The 20,020-nt window shown below is 46.1% G+C and overlaps 1 protein-coding gene across 1 annotated transcript in view; it reads left to right on the plus strand.

The window, feature by feature from the left end:
* The window catches only part of LOC126412670 (acetylcholine receptor subunit beta-like 2), a 311,004-nt gene that overhangs the window by 261,911 nt on the left and 29,073 nt on the right, over positions 1-20,020 (plus strand). Inside the window, exon 12 of the mRNA XM_050082373.1 lies at positions 19,250-19,362. Coding sequence (XP_049938330.1) covers positions 19,250-19,362 — 113 coding nt within the window. The remainder of the gene's footprint in view (positions 1-19,249; positions 19,363-20,020) is intronic.

The following is a 20,020-nucleotide window of genomic DNA, read 5'->3' on the forward strand; positions in this document are numbered from 1 at the left end:
TTGGAGACGAAGGCCACTGGGCGCTCGACTCCATTGATGATGTGAGGCAAGATAGTCTGACGCATCAGCAGCCAAGGTGAGAGACTTGCTGGGGTCATAAGAGGCGTCAGGAGAGAAGACTTTAGAAAGCAGAACACCCTATCACAAGCCAGCGACCAGTCCCAGGGAACATTGTTATGGAGGAGGTGGTGAAGTGGTACTGCCAGAGCTGCGGCTTGTGGGATAAAACGGCGGCGGTAATTGAGTTGACCTGGGACTGACTTGAGCTGGGAGATGTCCTTTGGAAGTGGCAGCAGTTGAATAGCCTCGACATACTGGGGCGTCGGTTGAGTGCCATTAGCGCTCAAAATATGGCACAGGTAGGTCACCTGAGGAACAAAAAAAGACATCATGTTATCATGTGTGATGAAATAAAAAATCAAAAATGACCAGACCCAGGACTCGGTATCCAAACACATCAATGTCTGCAGCTCGTGGTCTAGTGGCTAGCGTTGCTGCTCTGTATCACGGGGTCTTGGGTTCGATTCCCGGCTGGTTGCGATTTTTCCCTGCCCACGGACTGGGTGTTTGAGTTGTCCTCATCACTTCATTGAAATCATCATAATTCGTGACAGAGGCTACACTGGACTGTGAAAAAATATTGGAGTGTGTGAAAATTGGGACTATGTACGGGCACTGATGACCACACATTTGAGTGCCCCACAAAACAAATATCATCAAACACCTCAACAGAGGAAGATAGTCTGACGTACTCTCACACATCAGCAGGAAAGGTGAGAGGCTTGGTGGGGTTATAAGAGGCGTCAGTATAGCATACCAACTGTTGTGTCAGTTCGGCAATGGCGAATGGTTTGGATGTAAAATTGAGTGCTCCGCTTGGAGGAAACCAGCTCCAACGTATCAAGTGTCAACTATCAGATATTACATTACTGCCCATTAAAATTGCTACATCAAGAAGAAATTCAGATGATAAACAGGTATTCATTGGACAAATATATTATACTAGAACGGACATGTGATTACATTTTCACGTAATTTAGGTGCATAGAACCTGGGAAATCAGTACCCAGGACAACCACCTCTGGCCGTAATAACGGACTTGATACGCCTGGGTATTGGGTCAAACAGAGCTTGGATGGCGTGTACATGTACAGCTGCCCATGCAGCTTCAACGCGATACCACAGTTCATCAAGAGTAGCGACTGGCGTATTGTGACGAGCCAGTTACTCGGCCATCATTGACCAGACGTTTGCAATTGGGGAGAGATCTGGAGAATTTGCTGGCCAGGGCAGCAGTCGGACATTTTCTGTATCCAGAAAGGCCCGTACAGGACCTGCAACATGCGGTCCTGCATTATCCTGCTGAAATGTAGGGTTTTGGAGGGATCGAATGAAGGGTAGAGCCACGGATCGTAACACATCTGAAATATAAAGTCCACTGTTCAAAGTGCCGTCAGTGCGAACAAGAGGTGACCGAGACGTGTAACCAACGGCACCCCATACCGTCACGCCGGGTGATACGCCAGTGTCGCGATGACGAATACACCCTTCCAATGTCCGTTTACCGCGATGTCGCCAAACACGGATTCGACCATCATGATCCTGTAAACAGAACCTGGATTCATTTGAAAAAAATGACGTTTTGCCATTCGTGCACTCAGTTTCGTCGTTGAGTACACCATCGCAGGCGCTCCTGTCTGTGATGCAGCGTCAAGGGTAACCACAGCCATGGTCTCCGAGCTGATTGTCCATGCTGCTGCAAACGTGGTCGAACTGTTCGTGCAGATGGTTGTCTTGCAAACGCCCCCATCTGTTGACTCAGGGATCGAGACATGGCTGCACGATCCGTTACAGCCATGCTGATAAGATGCCTGTAATCTCGACTGCTAGTGGTACGAGACCGTTGGGATCCAGCACGGCGTTCCGTATTGCCCTCCTGAACCCACCGATTCCATTTTCTGCTAACAGTCATGGGATCTCGACCAACGCGAGCAGTAATGTCGCGATACGATAAAGTGCAATGTCGATAGGCTACAGTCCGACCTTTATCAAAGTCGGAAACGTGATGGTACGCATTTCTCCTCCTTACACGAGGAATCACAACAACGTTTCACCAAGCAATGCCGGTCAACTGCTGTTTGTGTATGAGAAATCGGTTGGAAACTTTCTTCTTGTCCGCACGTTGTAGGTGTCGCCACAGGCGCCAACCTTGTGTGAATGCTCTGAAAAGCTAATCACTTGCATATCACAGCATCTTCTTCCTGTCGGTTAAATTTCGCGTCTGTAGCACGTCTTGTTCGTGGTGTAGCAGTTTTAATGGCCAGTAGTGTATCAGACACGTCCGAAAGAACAGACGTAAGGCGTTCGTGTAACTGTCAAGTAATTGTAATCGGACTATATGCTCTGCGATTCTACTACGTAGAAGGTCTTTGAGCAATGCACACGTCTGACAACCTAATCTGTACGCTCGGTGGTTTGTTAACAGTGTGCAGCTGAATCATGTCGAAATGGGCAGTTCGAGGCGTCTGTCCCCTCTCTGATACCTTGTCGCTCCGTTTCACCAGTGTGCGGTCGCCAAATAAAGGTCAGGTGTAGGGAGCAGTAAACGGAGGTTGGACGCGTGACTCTGGCAAACTGAGGCGTTTTGAGGCAGGCCACAGCGCAGCTGCGCAGTCGGCCAGGCGATCGCCATAATCGGCCTTGCGGTAATGGGCTCTGTCTGTCCCCCTCCCCCATCTCCCCCTGCCGTCAAATCCGCCCCCTCTTCCGTTTTTGAGCTGTGCCGGCGGTCAGCCAGGCGCGGCCAATCGGCTTAGAGCCCCTCTGTCCGGCCGGCGCTTACTGCCGTATCGTATCAGCTCTAATTAAAGCTGCCGACCGCGTGACAAAGAGGGCTCAGCGGTGCTGCTAATGGACGCCGCCGATGTGTGTGTGTGTGTGTGTGTGTGTGTGTGTGTGTGTGGCGGACCCAGCGGCTGTGTGTGCTGTCGGGTGGCGAGGGACTCGGCCGCCGCGTCTGGCAGGGTTAGGGGGAGACCGGCGCCCAATAGGTTGGAGGCATGTCGATGCGCTGGAGTTAAGGAAGAAATAGTGGCGCCGATCGCCCCCGTCCATTTCACCCTTCCTGGCCCACTCAGAGAGAGCGACGCTGGCGCCAGTCTAATCGGAGGGGAAAATATCCGGTCAGAAGTCACACGAGCTGAACAAAAAGCAGGAACAGCAGCTGCTGCTAACCTGTACTTCCGTCACTCACATCTGTCTGATCCGCCTTCGCAGATACAGCATGCTAAATGCATGCAATTAGCTACACTGCGCAATACAGTTAGACGGTAATCAACTGCGAGCGTCTTCCCGAGCACGCATATTACCTGCTCCCGGCATGACAAATTTCGACGCCGCCGCGCGATTATCATCAGTGGCGCCTTGCAGCAGTGACAGCAGCATCTACCACCACCTGATGAATTTCTTGACGCAATAATTTACCAACAGCCGTATATATTGCAGAAATTTATTTTATCAACTTCTTACGTGGTTCCAGTTTCGACATTACATTGATGCCATCTTCAGGCCCCACACGTCATAGTCGTAAAATCGCTATACACAGAAGGAGCCATATAACTGGATCTGCGAATCAAATCGTTATGCAACAGCTCTTCGTGGCCACACGACACGGACAACGGACAACGAAGTTGATGTCGAGCAGTTGCACAGATGAAATATGGGGCGAGTTACTCAATACGATCCGGCGGCCAACCCGAGAAGCGTATTTGCAACACATTCGTCGGGAAAGCATGAAAAGTCAGATCTGGTACCTCTACAGGGAGGAGATGGCCAACGACATATGTGAGTTTGACAAGTTACGTAATAGGAGAGGTAGACTGCTGTGCACTATGGCGTTTTTATTCAGATGCTGTGACAAGCAAACTGTCCCAACGATTGCTAAATTTTTAAAAAAAGTGGTTCAAATGGCTCTGAGCACTATGGGACTTAACATCTGATGTCATCAGTCCCCTAGAACTTAGAACTACTTAAACCTAACTAACCTAAAGACATCACACACATCCATGCCCGAGACATGATTCGAACCTGCGGTTGTAGCGGTCGCGCGGTTCCAGACTGAAGCGCCTAGAACCGCTCGGCCACTGCGGCCGGCTGCTAAATTTAAACGTCATATTGAGTCTGCGGCCGCTGTTAGAATTAAACGACGGGCAAGTGCATCCCTAGTGAGAGTGAGGGTACTTTGTACAGGAACTGCACATGAAGACCTCTTCGAAACTCTCACTGTTATCCTGGGATTGGGTAGATAGCGCCACCTGGGCGCTAGCTGACTGGTCAGCAACAACAATACAGAGTTCGCTAAATGTCGAACTATTCTCGTCTCGAGACCAAACCGCAAGAAGGGAAAGCACCACGTCGACACACAGTGTTTAACCTCACGGACAGAATCCTGGACGACGCAGCTGTTGCAATTCTCGAGAAAGTTTGAACTATGCACCAACACCACGGACGGTTCCAATTCGAGATGTCATATCTGGCATACAACAGGCAATTTTGAAGATTTACAGTGTCGTTGCAGAAGAGATTAGAAGGGACACCTGCCCAATTTTAACACGAGCCCCACCAAGGAAGTTCTACATCAGCTGAGCAGACAGGAACGCTCTACCAAACCGAAGAGCGGACAAAGAACTCGTCATTTTACCTGCCGACAAGGGGAACGCCACCGTCCTTTTCTCAAGAGTTGAATACAACAGTAAGATGGAGGCTCAGCTCGACGACCCTGTCTATGGCAAGCTAAGAGAGGATCCGACTGGCGAAATCCAGAGAAAGACATTAGATCTTCTCAGGAAGAGTTCTATTCCTTCAAAAGTGACTAAGAGCCTACGCCAACAGGCCGCAGTTTCCTCAAGACTGTACAGCCTATCGAAGATACGTAAGGGTGGGACTCCTCTTTGCCCAATAGCGAGTAACATTGGAGCTCCTACTTATTTTCTGGCCAAACATCTTACTGTACTGTTGGGACCTCTCATAAGCAAGGGTGATCACCATATCTGGAATTCAGAGACTTTGTAGGGCGCCTGAAGACTCTTAAGCTACAAGCGTACGATATTTTGGTTAGTTTTGATGTTGTATCTTTCTTTACGAAAGTGCAGGACTCGTTAGAGCTTATCAGCAGCCAGATTGAGAAAGACATTGTGGCCTTATTTAAACACGTGCTTACCTCAACTTATCTCTTATTCAGTGGCCAGAATTTTGAACAAGTGGACGGTATCGCCATGGCAAGTCCTCTGTCACCCATGGTGGCCAACTGTTTTATGGAAGACTATGAGGAAAAAGCACTGCAGTCGGCAAGTCTCAACCTTCATGCTTCTGGTGGTATGTAGACGATACATTTGTGGTGTGGCCCCACGGAATAGAGACAATTCCTGTGTTCCTCCGGCATCTGTACTCGCTCTATCCCAAAGTACAATTCACAATGAAAGTGGAAAATGATGGCATTTTACCATTCCTGGACGTCATGGAATAAAAGCTGATGCTACACTGGGACATAGCGTCTATCTCAGATCAACTCATACGGAGCTATATTGGCAGGCCACAAGTTGCCATCAACCTGAGCTACGCGGTAGTGTCTTAAGCTATTTACTGCATAGAGCACATGTGGTCTCAGATGCCGACAGTCTACCTGGTGAGGTACAACACATAAGGACGGGATTCCAACATAATGGCTATTCCGATTGGCAGATCGCTATGCATTCCGTTCTAAGCAAATTCGAAGCAGGGATATAAATGAAGATGTGGAGGCATTCACTGCAACAGTGTTCTTGTCTTGTTTGGCGGCATGTCTTCAAGAATAGAAAGAATCGTCAAAAGGCACGACATCAAATGTGTTTTCGGCCACCAGCAAAATTGAGGAATTTATTGTGCTCGGTCAAAGACGCCCTTAGTCTTAGGAAACGTGACGTGTATAAAATCCCATGCCAATGTGGAAAATCTTATATTGGGCCGTGCAAGAAAGTTGCATGGAACACCATCGTCATACGCGCCAGGGGCAACCTGATAAATCTGCAGTAGCTGAGCACTGCCTGGACGCGGGACATCGTATGTTTTAAGGAAAGACTGAAATGTTATCCTCAGCGTCATATTTCTGGGACTGTGTTCTTAAGGAGGCCATACATATCCGTACGGCGGACAATCTTATCAACAAGGATGCAGGTTTTTCAAGCAAGAGCCGCCTGAAATCCAGCACTGGCTACCATTAAATCAAAACAGGGAAAACAAGAACTTCTGATTAATCACGCGACGCAACGCACTACTGAGATTTAATTCAGTCTTTAACCACAGGAGCGTCCGGCAGCACAGTCATTGCACAAGGCGCACGCGCGGTTGGCCTTTAAGAGGCTCCTAGAAGGGGGCACCAGCAGCGCCGCTTTCCTCCAACTACGAGCACCTTACCGCGCACGCGTATTGCCTACTCCCGGCATGATAAACTAACAGTGACAGCAGCAGCTACCACCACCTGATGATGTCGAGCAGTTGCATCGATGAAATATTGTGCGAGTTGCACAACACGATCCGGCGGCAAACCCGAGAAGCGTAGTCACAGATGCCAACTATTTCGAAATTCCGTAATTGTCTCCCACTACTACGCAAAAGATTGAAATGTGCCCTCAAAGGTGCCTGCAACATTTCCCTGTAACGGTGCAAATGCATCGTGCTCTGCTACGTTACTCACGGGCTGCGCTTCAAACACCAAGGTGTCGACACATGCGGGAAAAAAGTCCACAATTCAGAAGTTGATGTGAGGTGTAAACTGGGTTAATGATGTCTCATTGGCACCATATTTCACCACAAGTCTGCCCAGCACCACAGTGGATGTATCACACGATGGGAAGGTTATCGCTGTCCCTCTTACCCATATTTTACCCCTTCTCTGCGATAAAGTACAACAAGCGTTGAAACCCAGAGGATTTCTTCTGGGTTGCAGAGGAAAACATTTCAGTACAATTTCCGCTCAAAATTCGCGCTAATAAGCCTCATGGGCTGGTATATAGGCCATCAGTGAAACCTCCCACTCCTCTGGCGTGTCGATTCCCACACGTTTAGCTGTCGAAGACGACAGTTTGCATTGCGATGAGCGACAGGACAGCAACCTGTGATGCAGCTAACATCCCCCGGTCGTTTCAACCCTTCTATAAGGACATAGTGGGCCTGCAACTCCACTGAAAGTGATCGAACTCCTTTGGCGTGTAGCGCGATCGCAGTTTTTGCTCTGGTGTTCAGAGTGGAACCACGAAATCTGAACGTGATCCAAAACAGCAAAGATTGTCTACGCTCTCGTGTTCTCGCCGTCCAGTGGCGTGATCAGAGAAGGATGGGATAGACACGTGCGTGAATACAAAGGCAAAGGGTACGTCTAAGACACCTCAGTTTGGCATCACCCTCGGAGCCACTCCCTCACTTTCCTTGGGCACTTTAAAAATATCACTCAACAGCGACAGCCATTCACTGGTTTCTAGACACCCGTCTGGTGGGCAACCATTTCGACACACCTCAAGTGAGTGGTGCTACGTCTTAAACCAGCGCCTGCTGCTGCATGTGAAAGCCAACGGGTGTCGAAGGCAATGCCTGTCATTTTCGGTCGCGAAATGTATGGGAATCAACGCCCCAAGGGTAAGGAAAGTTTCACTGACGCCCTTTATGTCACCCGTTGAGGCCTTTCCGAGTCGATTCTGATCGGAGGTGCGACTGAAATGTTTCTCTCGGTCACCCATAAGAAAACCACGTGATTTCAACGCTTGATCTCTTGGTTGCGACCTCCATTAAAAGAATGGGTGAAATGTGGGTGAGAGGGGGTGTGACGACCTACCCATCATGTGACACGTCCACAGTGGCATCGGGCAGAACTGTGGGGTAAGTTGGTGCCAATGTGGCATGACAGTGGACTTCTGAGCTCCGGCATTTTTTCACTTGTTTGAAGTGTTACCGAGTCAGGGTCACAGGGTCCCACGCTTTTGCACCATTGCAAAGGAGTGCTGTAGGCGCCATTGGGCCAAATTTAAAACTTTTGCGTATTAACGAGAGGCAGTTACGGGGTTTCGAAAAAAGTGACCCTTTAATTTTGTTGCGCAGTGTAGTACAAAATCTAGCAAACATTGCCAAACTTTATTTTCTACATCAGCCGTATACATGTGTTACCCATGACTGAAGTGTAAATAATTCTCAGTCTTTCAAGGACAATGGGTTTCAGTAATATTTTAACCCCGAAAGTACACTTATGAACGAAACATGCTCATCTGCTTTATACTTTTTGAAACATAATACAGCATCGAATCTGCTTGCAATGAATTAAAAACATCGTTCGTACGTTTCCGAAGATACGTTGCATCAAATGGCTAAGCAAAGGTGACGAAATACCCGTAAATTATGCACCGTTGTTTCGTGAACGTGGAGTTGCTGCCGATCGAGTTCTGCGCATATTCACTCGGGCTAATATCTGGAAAATTTTCTGAATCAGATCTCAGCCTGAGCCCACCATTACGCTCCTCAAAGCAATTTAGCACGATTATGGCCTTGTGGTAGGGACATTTATCATGCTGGAAAACGTCTTCGACATCGGGGAACACATCAAGGATCGAGGTGTGTAGGCGATCTGCAATGTTCACGCTGTCCGTACCTGTCATAATGTAGTCAATTACTACGGCAGATCCCATGGTAGGCCAGGTGAAAGTCCTCGAAGGCATAATGCTGCACCCAGCAGCCTGCGTCTATGGCACAGTGCATATCTCATGACGGCGTCCCTGGGCATGGCCATCGACTTGTGCAGCAAAACACGTTATTACAGGAGCAGGCGACGTCTTTCCATTGATACTGACTGCAATAGCAAGCGAACAGCCGACCAACTTCGGCGCTTTCGAGACGCTCGTTGCCAGGCACCAGGTCATAGGCCTAACTGTCTACTCTTTTTCTAAGCTGCTTATCTCTACGGATTTCCCCATTTGCTGCACATATCGTAACTACGCTATAACGAATCCTCATTCGTCTCTAATATCCTTGTATACTTTCCTTACGGCTTTGCGAGGCCGAAGTGCTACCGGGCGACATTCTGTCTCGCGGTGTGCAGTGATCATAACGGCTTGCCTGATGCGTGTATACTGTATAGAGTGAGTTTGTAACTGTAACACTTGACATTGATGTGACGTTCGAAAAACCATTATAATTTTACACAATTCTCAGTGTTTTCAAGTCTCATCTCGCTGGGATCTGGTTTAATAGAACAGTGTTCAGGATATGAAATAGTTAAAAATATTCCCAAACAAGTTATTACGAAATATATACAATCTCATGATTAATGGAAATATCTTTAATATTTCATAAATTCTACTGCATATAGACCCTCAGTATGCGGTCACCACCTGTAATTCCCTTATCTATCAAGATAGTGAAGTAGCTTGTGCAGATTTGTATCGCGCTAAGCATCACAGGACAACCTTATTTTTATCCAAAAAGCATCGAAAAAGACCCCTGTCACTAAGTCGAGATTTGAAGGTTCCGTCTCCCGGTTATAAATCTCTTCGCTATTTTTATAGAAACACTTCACTCTCCTAGTTAACATGCTTTTACGGTATTATTTTCCCCATCTATCTGTTGCAACCAATTAGTACAGAGAATTTCATGTACGAATACCGTAGACGTTGTAATATTATGAAAAACTAAAAACACGTTGGTTCAGATTAATTTATGTGACTGAGAATTCATTCTTTGGCCCCATTTTCATTTATTTTATCATGAAACGTTTTTCGTTAGCAGGACTCTGCTATATTCAGTAACTTCCAACTTGTGCACTATTTCACAAACTTTGAGGGTCCCTTAATAAATCTGCTGTCCTTCTAGCGATGCTTATGAACTGAATGCTCCTTCTTGCCAACAACACGTACAAAAGTTTGTACAGGCACGTTACGTGAAATTTGATACAATAGGGAGAAAGAGATTTTTGTTACTTAATACGTATATCAGCTGAAGGGGAATGTAATATTGTTATGGAGTGCTTGAAAATAAATTGTAGGACAAATTATTTTTCAGATTACTATTTAAAATTAGTGAGACTGGAATGAGAACATCGGATTATAGGAAGATGGAAAATGAAAGTGGAAGACGTCGAAGAGCTATTCTGATTAAAGGGTATATAAGGAAATCATATAGTCATTCTACCAACTGTTCAACCTGTGTTTTTCCCTTTAGTGTTATTTCATAGCCATTGCCTCACTTGGGCGTGGGTGGGGGTGGTGCTGGACTGGCAGCGGTACGCTGAACCCACTCTTCAGGCAGTAGACATTACTCACTAACTTAGATGCTAAACAGAAAATAAGAAGACATTAATACCTTGAATTTAAAATTATTTTAAAAGGTGATATTAATAGAAGAATGTGAGAAATAATGCAATATTCATGAATAGTTTAAAAACAGTGATAGAAATGTGGACTGACAGCACAGTTAAAAACAACTGAAGAGTACCTGAAGAACATTAAACACTTGAAAAACACTGATCACGACGGAAGAGACACTGACAATTAAAGAGGGAGCACTGTACTCTTTCACTATAACCGAAAAGGTAAAGGTGGGAATGGAGGGAGATAAAAGAGTAGTAGTGATGAGGACTAAGGACTGGTAAGAGGTGGTGATGAGGGAGAGTTGGCTATGGGGGACGAGGAAAGAGGCGTATTTGTTATTGGGATCTATACATTTGATAAGAAAGGGGGTGAGAAACGACAGGGATGGGGAAAAGCACGAGGTGTGCTGTGGGGAGAGAGTGACGAGGGAGTTCCTGAGGGTACAGGTATGGCGAGGGTGTAGCGGATTTACTGGATTAGAGTTGGTAGGATGGGTACATGGTGGGGCAGACTTCGTGGTGCGGGAGAGGGAGATGGTTGAAATTTCTTTTAGAGAGAACGTGTATAGTGTGCAAGAGAAGAGTTGTTGGAATTTGCAGGCAGAGGCACGGCAGCACACTATTGGAAAGGAGAGGGGATATAATAGGATTGTTGGAATCGGATTTGCAGATGGTGTAGGTTATCTAGAGGTGTTCAAGTGAGTAAGGAGAGGTGGAAATTTGATTAGTTGATATAGGATCCTTGTGGGGGAAGGTAAGCGGATGCAGAAAGCGAGGCAGAAAGAATGGTGTTCGACATCTGGTGGGACTTGTAGAACTTGCGTGAGGCAGATATCCATGCAACATCTCAATAGCAAGGAATGGGGCAGGTCAGGAGTTTGTTTGTGTGAAGGACAGTGAAGGGGTGTAGTCCCCATGCTCTGCTAGTCAGTAGGTTAGGATTCCATGTCAGTTGCCAGTTGAAGGTTAGTCCAAGGTATTTTAGAGTGTTAGTCAGCTGAATAGGTAGATGACAGGGAGACAGAAGGTGTAGGCAGTGGGTACTGTAATTAATGCCTGGGGTTTGGAGAGGTTAATCTTAAAGAGCCATTGGTTACACCGGGAGGTAAACTCATTAAGGTGGATGTCACGATATCGTTGGGATTTCTGGAGCGTAGCAGAGAGGGCGAGGAAAGTGGTGTCACCAGCATACTGAAGGAAGTGGATAGCTGGAGATGGTTTGGTCGTATTAGCAGTGTATAAAAGCTAAAGGAGGGAAGTGAGATTGAACCTTGGGGCACTCTTGCAGTGGGGTGGAAGGTACAGGAATTGAACAGTACTAAGCTTTCTCTAGGCCAAGGGAGAAAAAGATGGCAGATATACGGTTGTTGAGCTATTGGGACAGGAGCTGGGTGAGGTTCAGGAGTTGATCATCAGCAGAGAAGGAAGGAAGCAAGCCACAATGGGTAATAGGATGCAGATGGTGTTGGTGCAGATGCATCAGGAGAGAATGGATTCACAGTTATTGCTAAACACCGAGATGTGGCAGATGGGGCGGAACAATGAGTCATCAGGATGGGAGTTCGTTCACTTTCAGGAAAAGTAGAATTTTGGAAGTTTTCCACTGGTCGAGACAGTAGCATGTGGATGGATAGGGGTATATAGGGCTGCAAGGGTAATTAGAAAGGAAATGGGGCATTGTTTGAGATACTGACAGGTGATATGCTCATGAGCAAGGGATGTGTTACGTTTTCTGTGAAGTACTTGTTTTATGTCCTGTGCTGTGACTGGGGTGTTTAATTGTATTCCTTGTATGCTGTTCAAGCAGAGGAAGCTGAGATCCAGGAATGGGAATGTGGTGTGTGTGCATTTGTGGGCAGTAGGGTGTTGGGAGTATTCAGAGTGAGGCATGTTAAAGTCGAGAAGATGTCAGAGATAGGATGCTAAGTGATTGGCTTTGCTCAAGTCGTCAGGTAAGGGATAACTGTTGTGAAGCATTGTGTACTGAGCGATGGGATGGGCGCCTGTAACTCAGTGGAATGGTTTCCAGTACTTGGAACAGTTAACTGGGAGAGCGGCATTGAGTCTGGTGCATGTCTGGCGACAGTCCAGTGTTTTTTGGCATTGAGTAAATTTCTAATGTTTTGCCGTATTTCACAGTAGTGTGTAAGAGTATCTGGACCATGAGTCAACAGGAAGGGGCGATATAAGCGATGGATTCATGGAGAAGGAATACAGCCCGTTATGAGAGAGTGGGGCATGAGGATGCATGGCTTTGGTAGTTACATGGGGAGGGATAGCATTTGACACAGCCTTCTGCAGGAAGGCTGTGGCGTGGTGGATGTCAGTGTGTTGCTGAAAGGTTAGGTGGTTGCTTCCTGTCTGGTTATCTATGGATTCCTAATAGCCATTACAGTTGACATAGGAGCTGTCATGTATAACTTTTGGATGGAGTTTGGGATGGGGTGCGTGGCGACTGGGTAGCATGTAGGATATTGTGATGAGGGCAGGTAGGTGGTTCCTTCCAATTGGACCGAGAGCCTTTGCAATGAGGTAACCAAGGAGTCCAGGTGATGCTAGGACGACATGCAGGGTTGTGTTACTTTCAGAATGGATGTGCTGTGGTAGGGGGAGTATGTCACTTCGAAGGGAGTTTGTTAACTGACGCCACCACTGGAGCTCTGCAGGGAATCTACAATGTGTGTTGAGATTGTCAACTACAATATTCTTGGAGTAGGTACAGTCGATGTGAGTGAGTAATTCATAGTATGTGGGACAGGTGGGTCAAATGTATATTGTGACATAGGCGACAGTCAGGGTTTTGAAGAAGATGCTAAGGATAAGATGTTTATAGGGTTCATTGATTAGGGGCTGTGATGCAGTGGTGATGTTCCTGTAATGGTTAACTGCTACTCCACCTCTCGATTGGAGGAGGGGGTTATCAGTGCATTGGAGGATATAGGGAGAGGTGCAGATGCTATGGTTTTGATGGAGGAAGGATTCATTGGGGATGAAGGTATCAATGTTGTGCAGGGAAAGGGCGTGTTGGTGAGTAGGGAACAGATGTTGCTGTAGTGCTGTCATGCCATAGTGAGAGCCTAGGTAATGGGTTGCATGGGCAAGGGGTGGAGAGGTTTATTAAAGGGTGTCAAAATGGGTGAAGGTGAAGTGGACTGGTTTTGGGGATATGTGACTTGAGTGTTGAGATGGAATACAGAGGGGGCAGCAGGGGAGATACTGAAGTGTGTGTGATCGTTAGAAGGGGTGGTTATTTAGGAGTACAAGGGTAAGGAAATGAATGAGGGTGGAGGGAGTTGTTGGGTGGACAGACACAGACACAGTTAATGCATGTTTTATGGGGGGATTTGACATTGCACTTGGCACAGTTGGTAGAGTGAGCATCATAGCAGGTGTTACCTGTGGGGTGGGGAACCTAGGTTGGGACATTACTTAAGGAAGTGGGATTGCTTACAGTGGGAGCAGGTGGGAGGATTCTTACAATTAGGAGTGAGGCGATCAGTACATAGAAGGCGTTTTTGGCATCAGTAGTATGGAGGGAGTGATTTGGAGGATTTGACTCTGTGACAGCAGTTGTAGATGAGGAGACAATCAATGACAGTAACTTGCTCCACGAATACAAGCATGATGAAGGTGGGACTGGAGTCATTGAATATATGGCAGGCAGTGTGGATTTCCATGGAAGAACTCCAGTGACCACCTTCTCTGTCGTGATGTCAGAGTCAGGCTTCATGATCACTGTAGTGAGGGTGGGGAGATGGTGGGAATGCCTTTGGAGGGGATTGTAGGTAGCTGATTTGACTATGGATGGAGAAGAAGGTAATATGGGGGAGTACAAGTAGGTCTATGTGGAATTTGGGCTTGGCAGGCGATGATTTGGGTGATATAAATGTGGTCAGCATATGGGTACTTTCTGATTTCGAGGATGAGGGATCTGGCGTTTAGGAATTGAGGTTCAGGGCGGGACAGAATGACAATGTGGACAGTCAAGAGAAAAGGTGCACGGAATGAAACAGTGTACATGTGTTCAGTGGGGTCTGGGTTGGTCTGTGGGATTTTGGAGGTAGCGCTGGCTGTGTTGTGTTACTTCTGATGTTTTTGGTACCTATGGGATAGGGTAGAGTTGAGGAATTGGAAAGAGTGCGATATGAGGCTGGGCTGGTCCTTCCAATAGGCTGGACTCTGCATGGATGCTGGTGGAATATATTGTGGCATCTGGTGTTGAGATGATGACACAGTAGGATTTAATTCATGCAGGTGTCACAGGGGCAGTGGTGAGTGTGTGTGGGATTGGAAGTGGACGATAGGCAAAGGAAAATATTGAGGTGGGGAAGATATCGTGGGGAGGGTAGGGTAGGTAGCTGATTTGACTATGGATGGAGAAGAAACTGTGCTAAAGGGGGCTGACATGTGGTGGTGGGCCAGACGAAGCCCTCTATGTAGTGGTGGGCCAGATAAAGCCCTCCATGTAGTGATGGCGGCGGCAGTTGTGCAGTAAGAGTGAGGTGGTGAAAGTAAACGAATGAAATGCAAGGAGATGAGGATGAACAGACAAAGAAGGAGGTCTTGGCGACACAAGCAGAACTATACAGACGGACAGAACAGACTCAACGCTTAGGTGATTGGCCCCTCATAGCCTGAGTGAGACCAGGAGTAGTACCAAACGAACTAGTACTGGAGATGTAAAGTTAGTTGCTGCCCTGTCGACGTTGAACCTGTACGTAAGGAGAAGCAATAACATAAATAAGAAAACGATTTAGAAGTGGGATTAAAATTCAGGGGAACATATATCAATGATACAATTCTCTGATGACATTGCATCCATTAGGAAAGCGGGGCAGAATTGAAGACCTCGGGTGTAACCTGTGTAAAGCGACACTCAATAGGAAACTGATTTATCGCAGAACATAATAAACGGTGTTCAAAAATGGTTCAAATGGCTCTGAGCACTATGCGACTTAACTTCTGAGGTCATCAGTCGCCTAGAACTCAGAACTAATTAAACCTAACTAACCTAAGGACATCACACACATCCATGCCCGAGGTAGGATTCGAACCCGCGACCGTAGCGGTCGCCCGGCTCCAGACTGTAGCGCCTAGAACCACACGGCCACTCCGGCCGGCAATAAACGGTGTGCTGTAGCCTATTTGTTGGAAGTTCCACGGTAATTCAAGAGGTGGCTGCTCTATCTCGAAATTCAGATTTTAGCTTGTGGCAACTTTGACAGGATGTGCAAGTAGTATAAACAGCTATGAGTGTCACAAACCTGACTGCCTGAATCGTAATGTGTGCAGTGGCCGCGACAAGAGAATGCTTTCCACGAACGAGTTGTAGGAATCAGAGGATGGTGTGGATACATATGACTCCGATGAACATCTTCCGTTTGTTCCTGAACGGAAATGCGCATAAAAAGGAGGTACTAATCCGGTGAACTAATCCGGTTACTTCCCGTAGTTTACGTCACAGTGCAATGACAGGCATGTTTAGCGCCCTCGCCAATTTTGTTGATACGTTGTAGTAAGGTGCTTGCATTGGTTTCTTATAAAGCGTTATCTACAGCTGTATCCATTGCTTGAAAAACTTATGAACACAAGTGAACTATTTACCTGCTTACGAGCGTTACTACACCATTTATATATTCTACACAGCTGGTGTTACGTGTGTATTTATTCGTATATCTAGCGTATGTCTGAGGGTGTTGATGAGTAAATGCTCGAACTATCGATACTGCTTTTGCGCATGAGATTATTCTGAGATATGTAGAGGATGTTAAGCTTACAGATCCGAATTTTTATGGGTTCAAAGGAACAACCACAGAAGTTCATCCTACCGAAAATGCAGCGGGTTCGGACATTTTACAAGTATTAACAGTTGATGCAAATAATCAGCAGACAGAGAAATCGGAAGAGGCTTAAACATGGGATATCCAGGAAGAAACGAAGAAAAACAGAAATGAGGCAAAGGAATACAAAACATACAGGAGAAAGGAGGGTGGTGCTGAATGAAAACGTATAGATCGTCCAAGTGAATGGCCTCAAAAGCGTTCCGAGTGTATAAGTGAAAACGCCAAGCAGTGCATATTTAGGGGTTTCTGGCAGTTTAATTGCTATTAATGTCCGAATATGCGTACTGACAGGTTTCTTTACCGTCAAGAAGTGTTACCCGTAAAAGAACCTTTTGAATTTGTGTTATAGTTTGACAGTAATTTTTCGTAGACTTGGCCAGCAAGTAAACAGTGAGAAGACAATTGTAACTGATATTAATTGCACTCAATTTGCAAGTAAACAATGTTAAGTGCCCACTGACAAAATTTTAAAAATAGAATTGTTGGTGGAATTTACTATTTTAAAAATACGTCGCTGCGGTAGATATATGTGAAAATAATGACTTACCTAGGTATAAAGTTAATACTGGATGCACATGCAATATCTTGTGTATGGTAATTTACAGAAACTTTATTGCGCGATTTCTCGAAACAGTCAAAATAATGTTTAACATTGCTTACAGCCGATGTCTTCAATTGAGGGACCCGTTGATGGCAGTGAACAATCTAGTGAGCATAGAATGTAGATTTGGCGTAAATCAAAGATAGACAGAAGTAATGAGGAGTAACAGTATTGAGCAATAAACTTAACATAAAAATTTTTGACCACGAAGTGCAGGAATTCTACTACCTTGGCACATTACAGACGTATCATAAGAAGGAGACTGCTGCATACAAAGAGGACCTTGCTAAATGAAGTCTACTGGAATCTAGCACAAGCCTTAATCTGAATACGTTATAAAAATGTATGTATGTATGTTTCATCACTCCATCGATTCCAACCAAGGCCGTGCGGTTCTAGGCGCTACAGTCTGGAGCCGAGCGACCGCTACGGTCGCAGGTTCCAATCCTGCCTCGGGCATGGATGTGTGTGATGTCCTGAGGTTAGTTAGGTTTAATCAGTTCTGAGTTCTAGGCGACTGATGACCTCAGAAGTTAAGTCCCATAGTGCTCAGAGCCATATGCCATTTACATGCGCATCGAGAGAAGAGGGAGAAGGAGATGGAGACAGATACAGAGGTAGTGGAGATGGACAAATAGAAGGATAGATAAAAGAGAAGAGAAGCAGACGAGCGGAGAGAGGGGTGAAGGAGAGACAGAGTTGTGACGGCTACTGAGGAAGTCAACACCACCACAAGAAAGGATGGCCTGTGGCAGGAATCCAAAATGATCTCTACAGAAGAGTGCCAAATTATTAGGGTATTTTATTTCTAAAAAGGAAAGAAACATAACTTCTCATTATGAAGTGGCTTGAAGCTGCTTCCTGTGCCTCCTAAATGCAAGTAGTTTTATACACTATTACTAATCGCAAAACGCAAGCTATGTATCGTCTTCCTATAACTTTGTATGGATGCTCTCGAAGTCTGCGACCGAACTTGGCCGACCAGCGATAGGCGGCTGGTTAAATCAGCTTTGACAGGGGGCGCTGAATTCCGTCTTCCTGGAGGTGTGGCGCTACCAGCTCAGTCCAGAGGGTCCGCAGCTCGTGGTCTCGTGGTTGCGTTCTCGTTTCCCGAGTACGCGGTCCCGGGTTCGAATCCCAGCGAGGTCAGGAATTTTCACCCGTCTCGAGATGACGTCGTGTTTGTGTTGTCCCCATTACTTCATCACCTTTCATGAAAGTGGCAAGACTGAACTGAGCAAAAAATTGGGAATTTGTACAGGCGCTAATAACCGCATAGTTGAGCGCCCCACAAACCAAACGTAATTATTCCACTGACGCGCGGGTTAACGAATTTTTAAGAGAAGGTGATGTAAAGAGAGAGAGAGAGAGAGAGAGAGAGAGAGAGAGAGAGAGAGAGAGAGAGAGTTGCAAAGATTGGCACAAGAGAGAGGAAGTCATGACAGGCTGCATCCCCCCCCCCCCCCCCCACCACCGCCAGAAGGAAAGCCTAATAACATAGTGCCTAACTGAGACAAAAACGGTAGTATTTCAAATCACCGGTTCCTAGCTGAGGCACATACGATGTTGCAATGCATTAAAAAGACATAGCAAAAACTGTCAATTATCACCTGTAAATAGAAATTTAAGACAAAACCAGTGCTTTAAAATCTCCATCGGTTTTTTGCTGCGTAAGTTCAGAGTGTGAGCACGATTTATTGGAGGCAACAGAGACACGAATGTCGATGAATGTTATTAATTGAGATAACAGTTTTGCTCTCAGCACAGGTTAGCAAGCAGTCTTTGCGGCCATAACAAGAGAGGAACAGCAGCCAGCATCACGAAGGACAGCGGTGGATGGCGCCAGCTATTTAAACAATGTACGGAACTGCTGCCGAACTGTTTGTTCAGTTTTCGTTGCGAGATCGCTACCGACATCTGCATTACTATGTGACGCCGGCACTTTGCCAGAAGATTGGAAGAGAGGACAGCGTTTTCGAAACGTCGTGCTTACACTGTCATCTTATGCAGCAGGAAACGGTAGAAGAGTTTAGCTCACTTACACACCACGAAAACCTTCATCGACAAAACTAATGCTCTCTACGAAGGAGAAAATTAGAAGATTGTTTGTAGGTGGTTACTCCATTAAGAAAATATTGTTCCAGTTTTTTATGGCATTTAATTAATTTAAGTGAAAATGAAGTACCTGTAAACAGAAAAGTTAGTCACAATAAGTCATGTGAATGAAGGTGAAACAGCCTGTTATGTGAGATCGGTACATGGAACATCTCAACCCAACACTCTTCTAAATAAGCGATCATTCGTTGCACTTGTAAAAAGCAGCGTTTTTTCCAGTTCGCCGAATTCTCGTGTCATATAGCTGTCGGTAGCGTTCATAGTGGAATGCCTTCTGTAGCTTTCTTTCCCTCGCCTCTGTTGCAGTGACGGATTCGGACAACACGCTGCCTCGCAACCTCTCACCGGACATCCTCTCCGCCCTGGAGGGTGTGCGGTTCATCGCCCAGCACATCAAAGACGCCGACAAGGACAATGAGGTACGTGACCCTGACGTCAGTTCGTGTAAACAAACGATAGAGACAAATAACTGCATCAGAATATAGTGTACCCCAGCTAACATCCATACGTGTGTTTACCTGAGTTTGAAACGCAAAAATAATGTACAACTACGAGTAATTTAAAATTAAGACAACTGTTTTGTGCAGATTAAGGGGTCGTATGACCGCTTTTAGGAGAAAATCGTCCACTGCACGAGACGGAGACACTGTTTCTCGGTTTCTTGAACTCTGCTACAGCCACACACTCGTGTTCTTGACACTGACGGTGCACAGCGACGTTCAACTGTCCAATGAACTAACTGTGTTCCGAGCCCTAAGTGAGAAGTACACACCTCCCTCAGGGCCTTCTTACCTCCTCCGACTTACCCACACATTCTGCTCTTTCACTGTTCATAATAGCTCGTTCCAAAGTATCATGATAGAAATGTTATGATCAGTCTTAGCGATCCATTGCGTAAACAAGTGCACTTGTTAGAGCAGAAATCACAACATCCTTACGTCGACGACGTCCAGATCCTGAAATCGTCTGACAAGCAGACTGTGGTTTACTTGATCCAGGAGTTGATAACGCATTTATGTTTTGTGCTATTTGTAAATAATGTGTCTCTTGGAAGTTGAAACCAGGAATACATACTTT

Source organism: Schistocerca serialis, chromosome 7, assembly GCF_023864345.2.
Source record: "Schistocerca serialis cubense isolate TAMUIC-IGC-003099 chromosome 7, iqSchSeri2.2, whole genome shotgun sequence".
Classification (NCBI taxonomy): Eukaryota; Metazoa; Arthropoda; class Insecta; order Orthoptera; family Acrididae; genus Schistocerca; species Schistocerca serialis.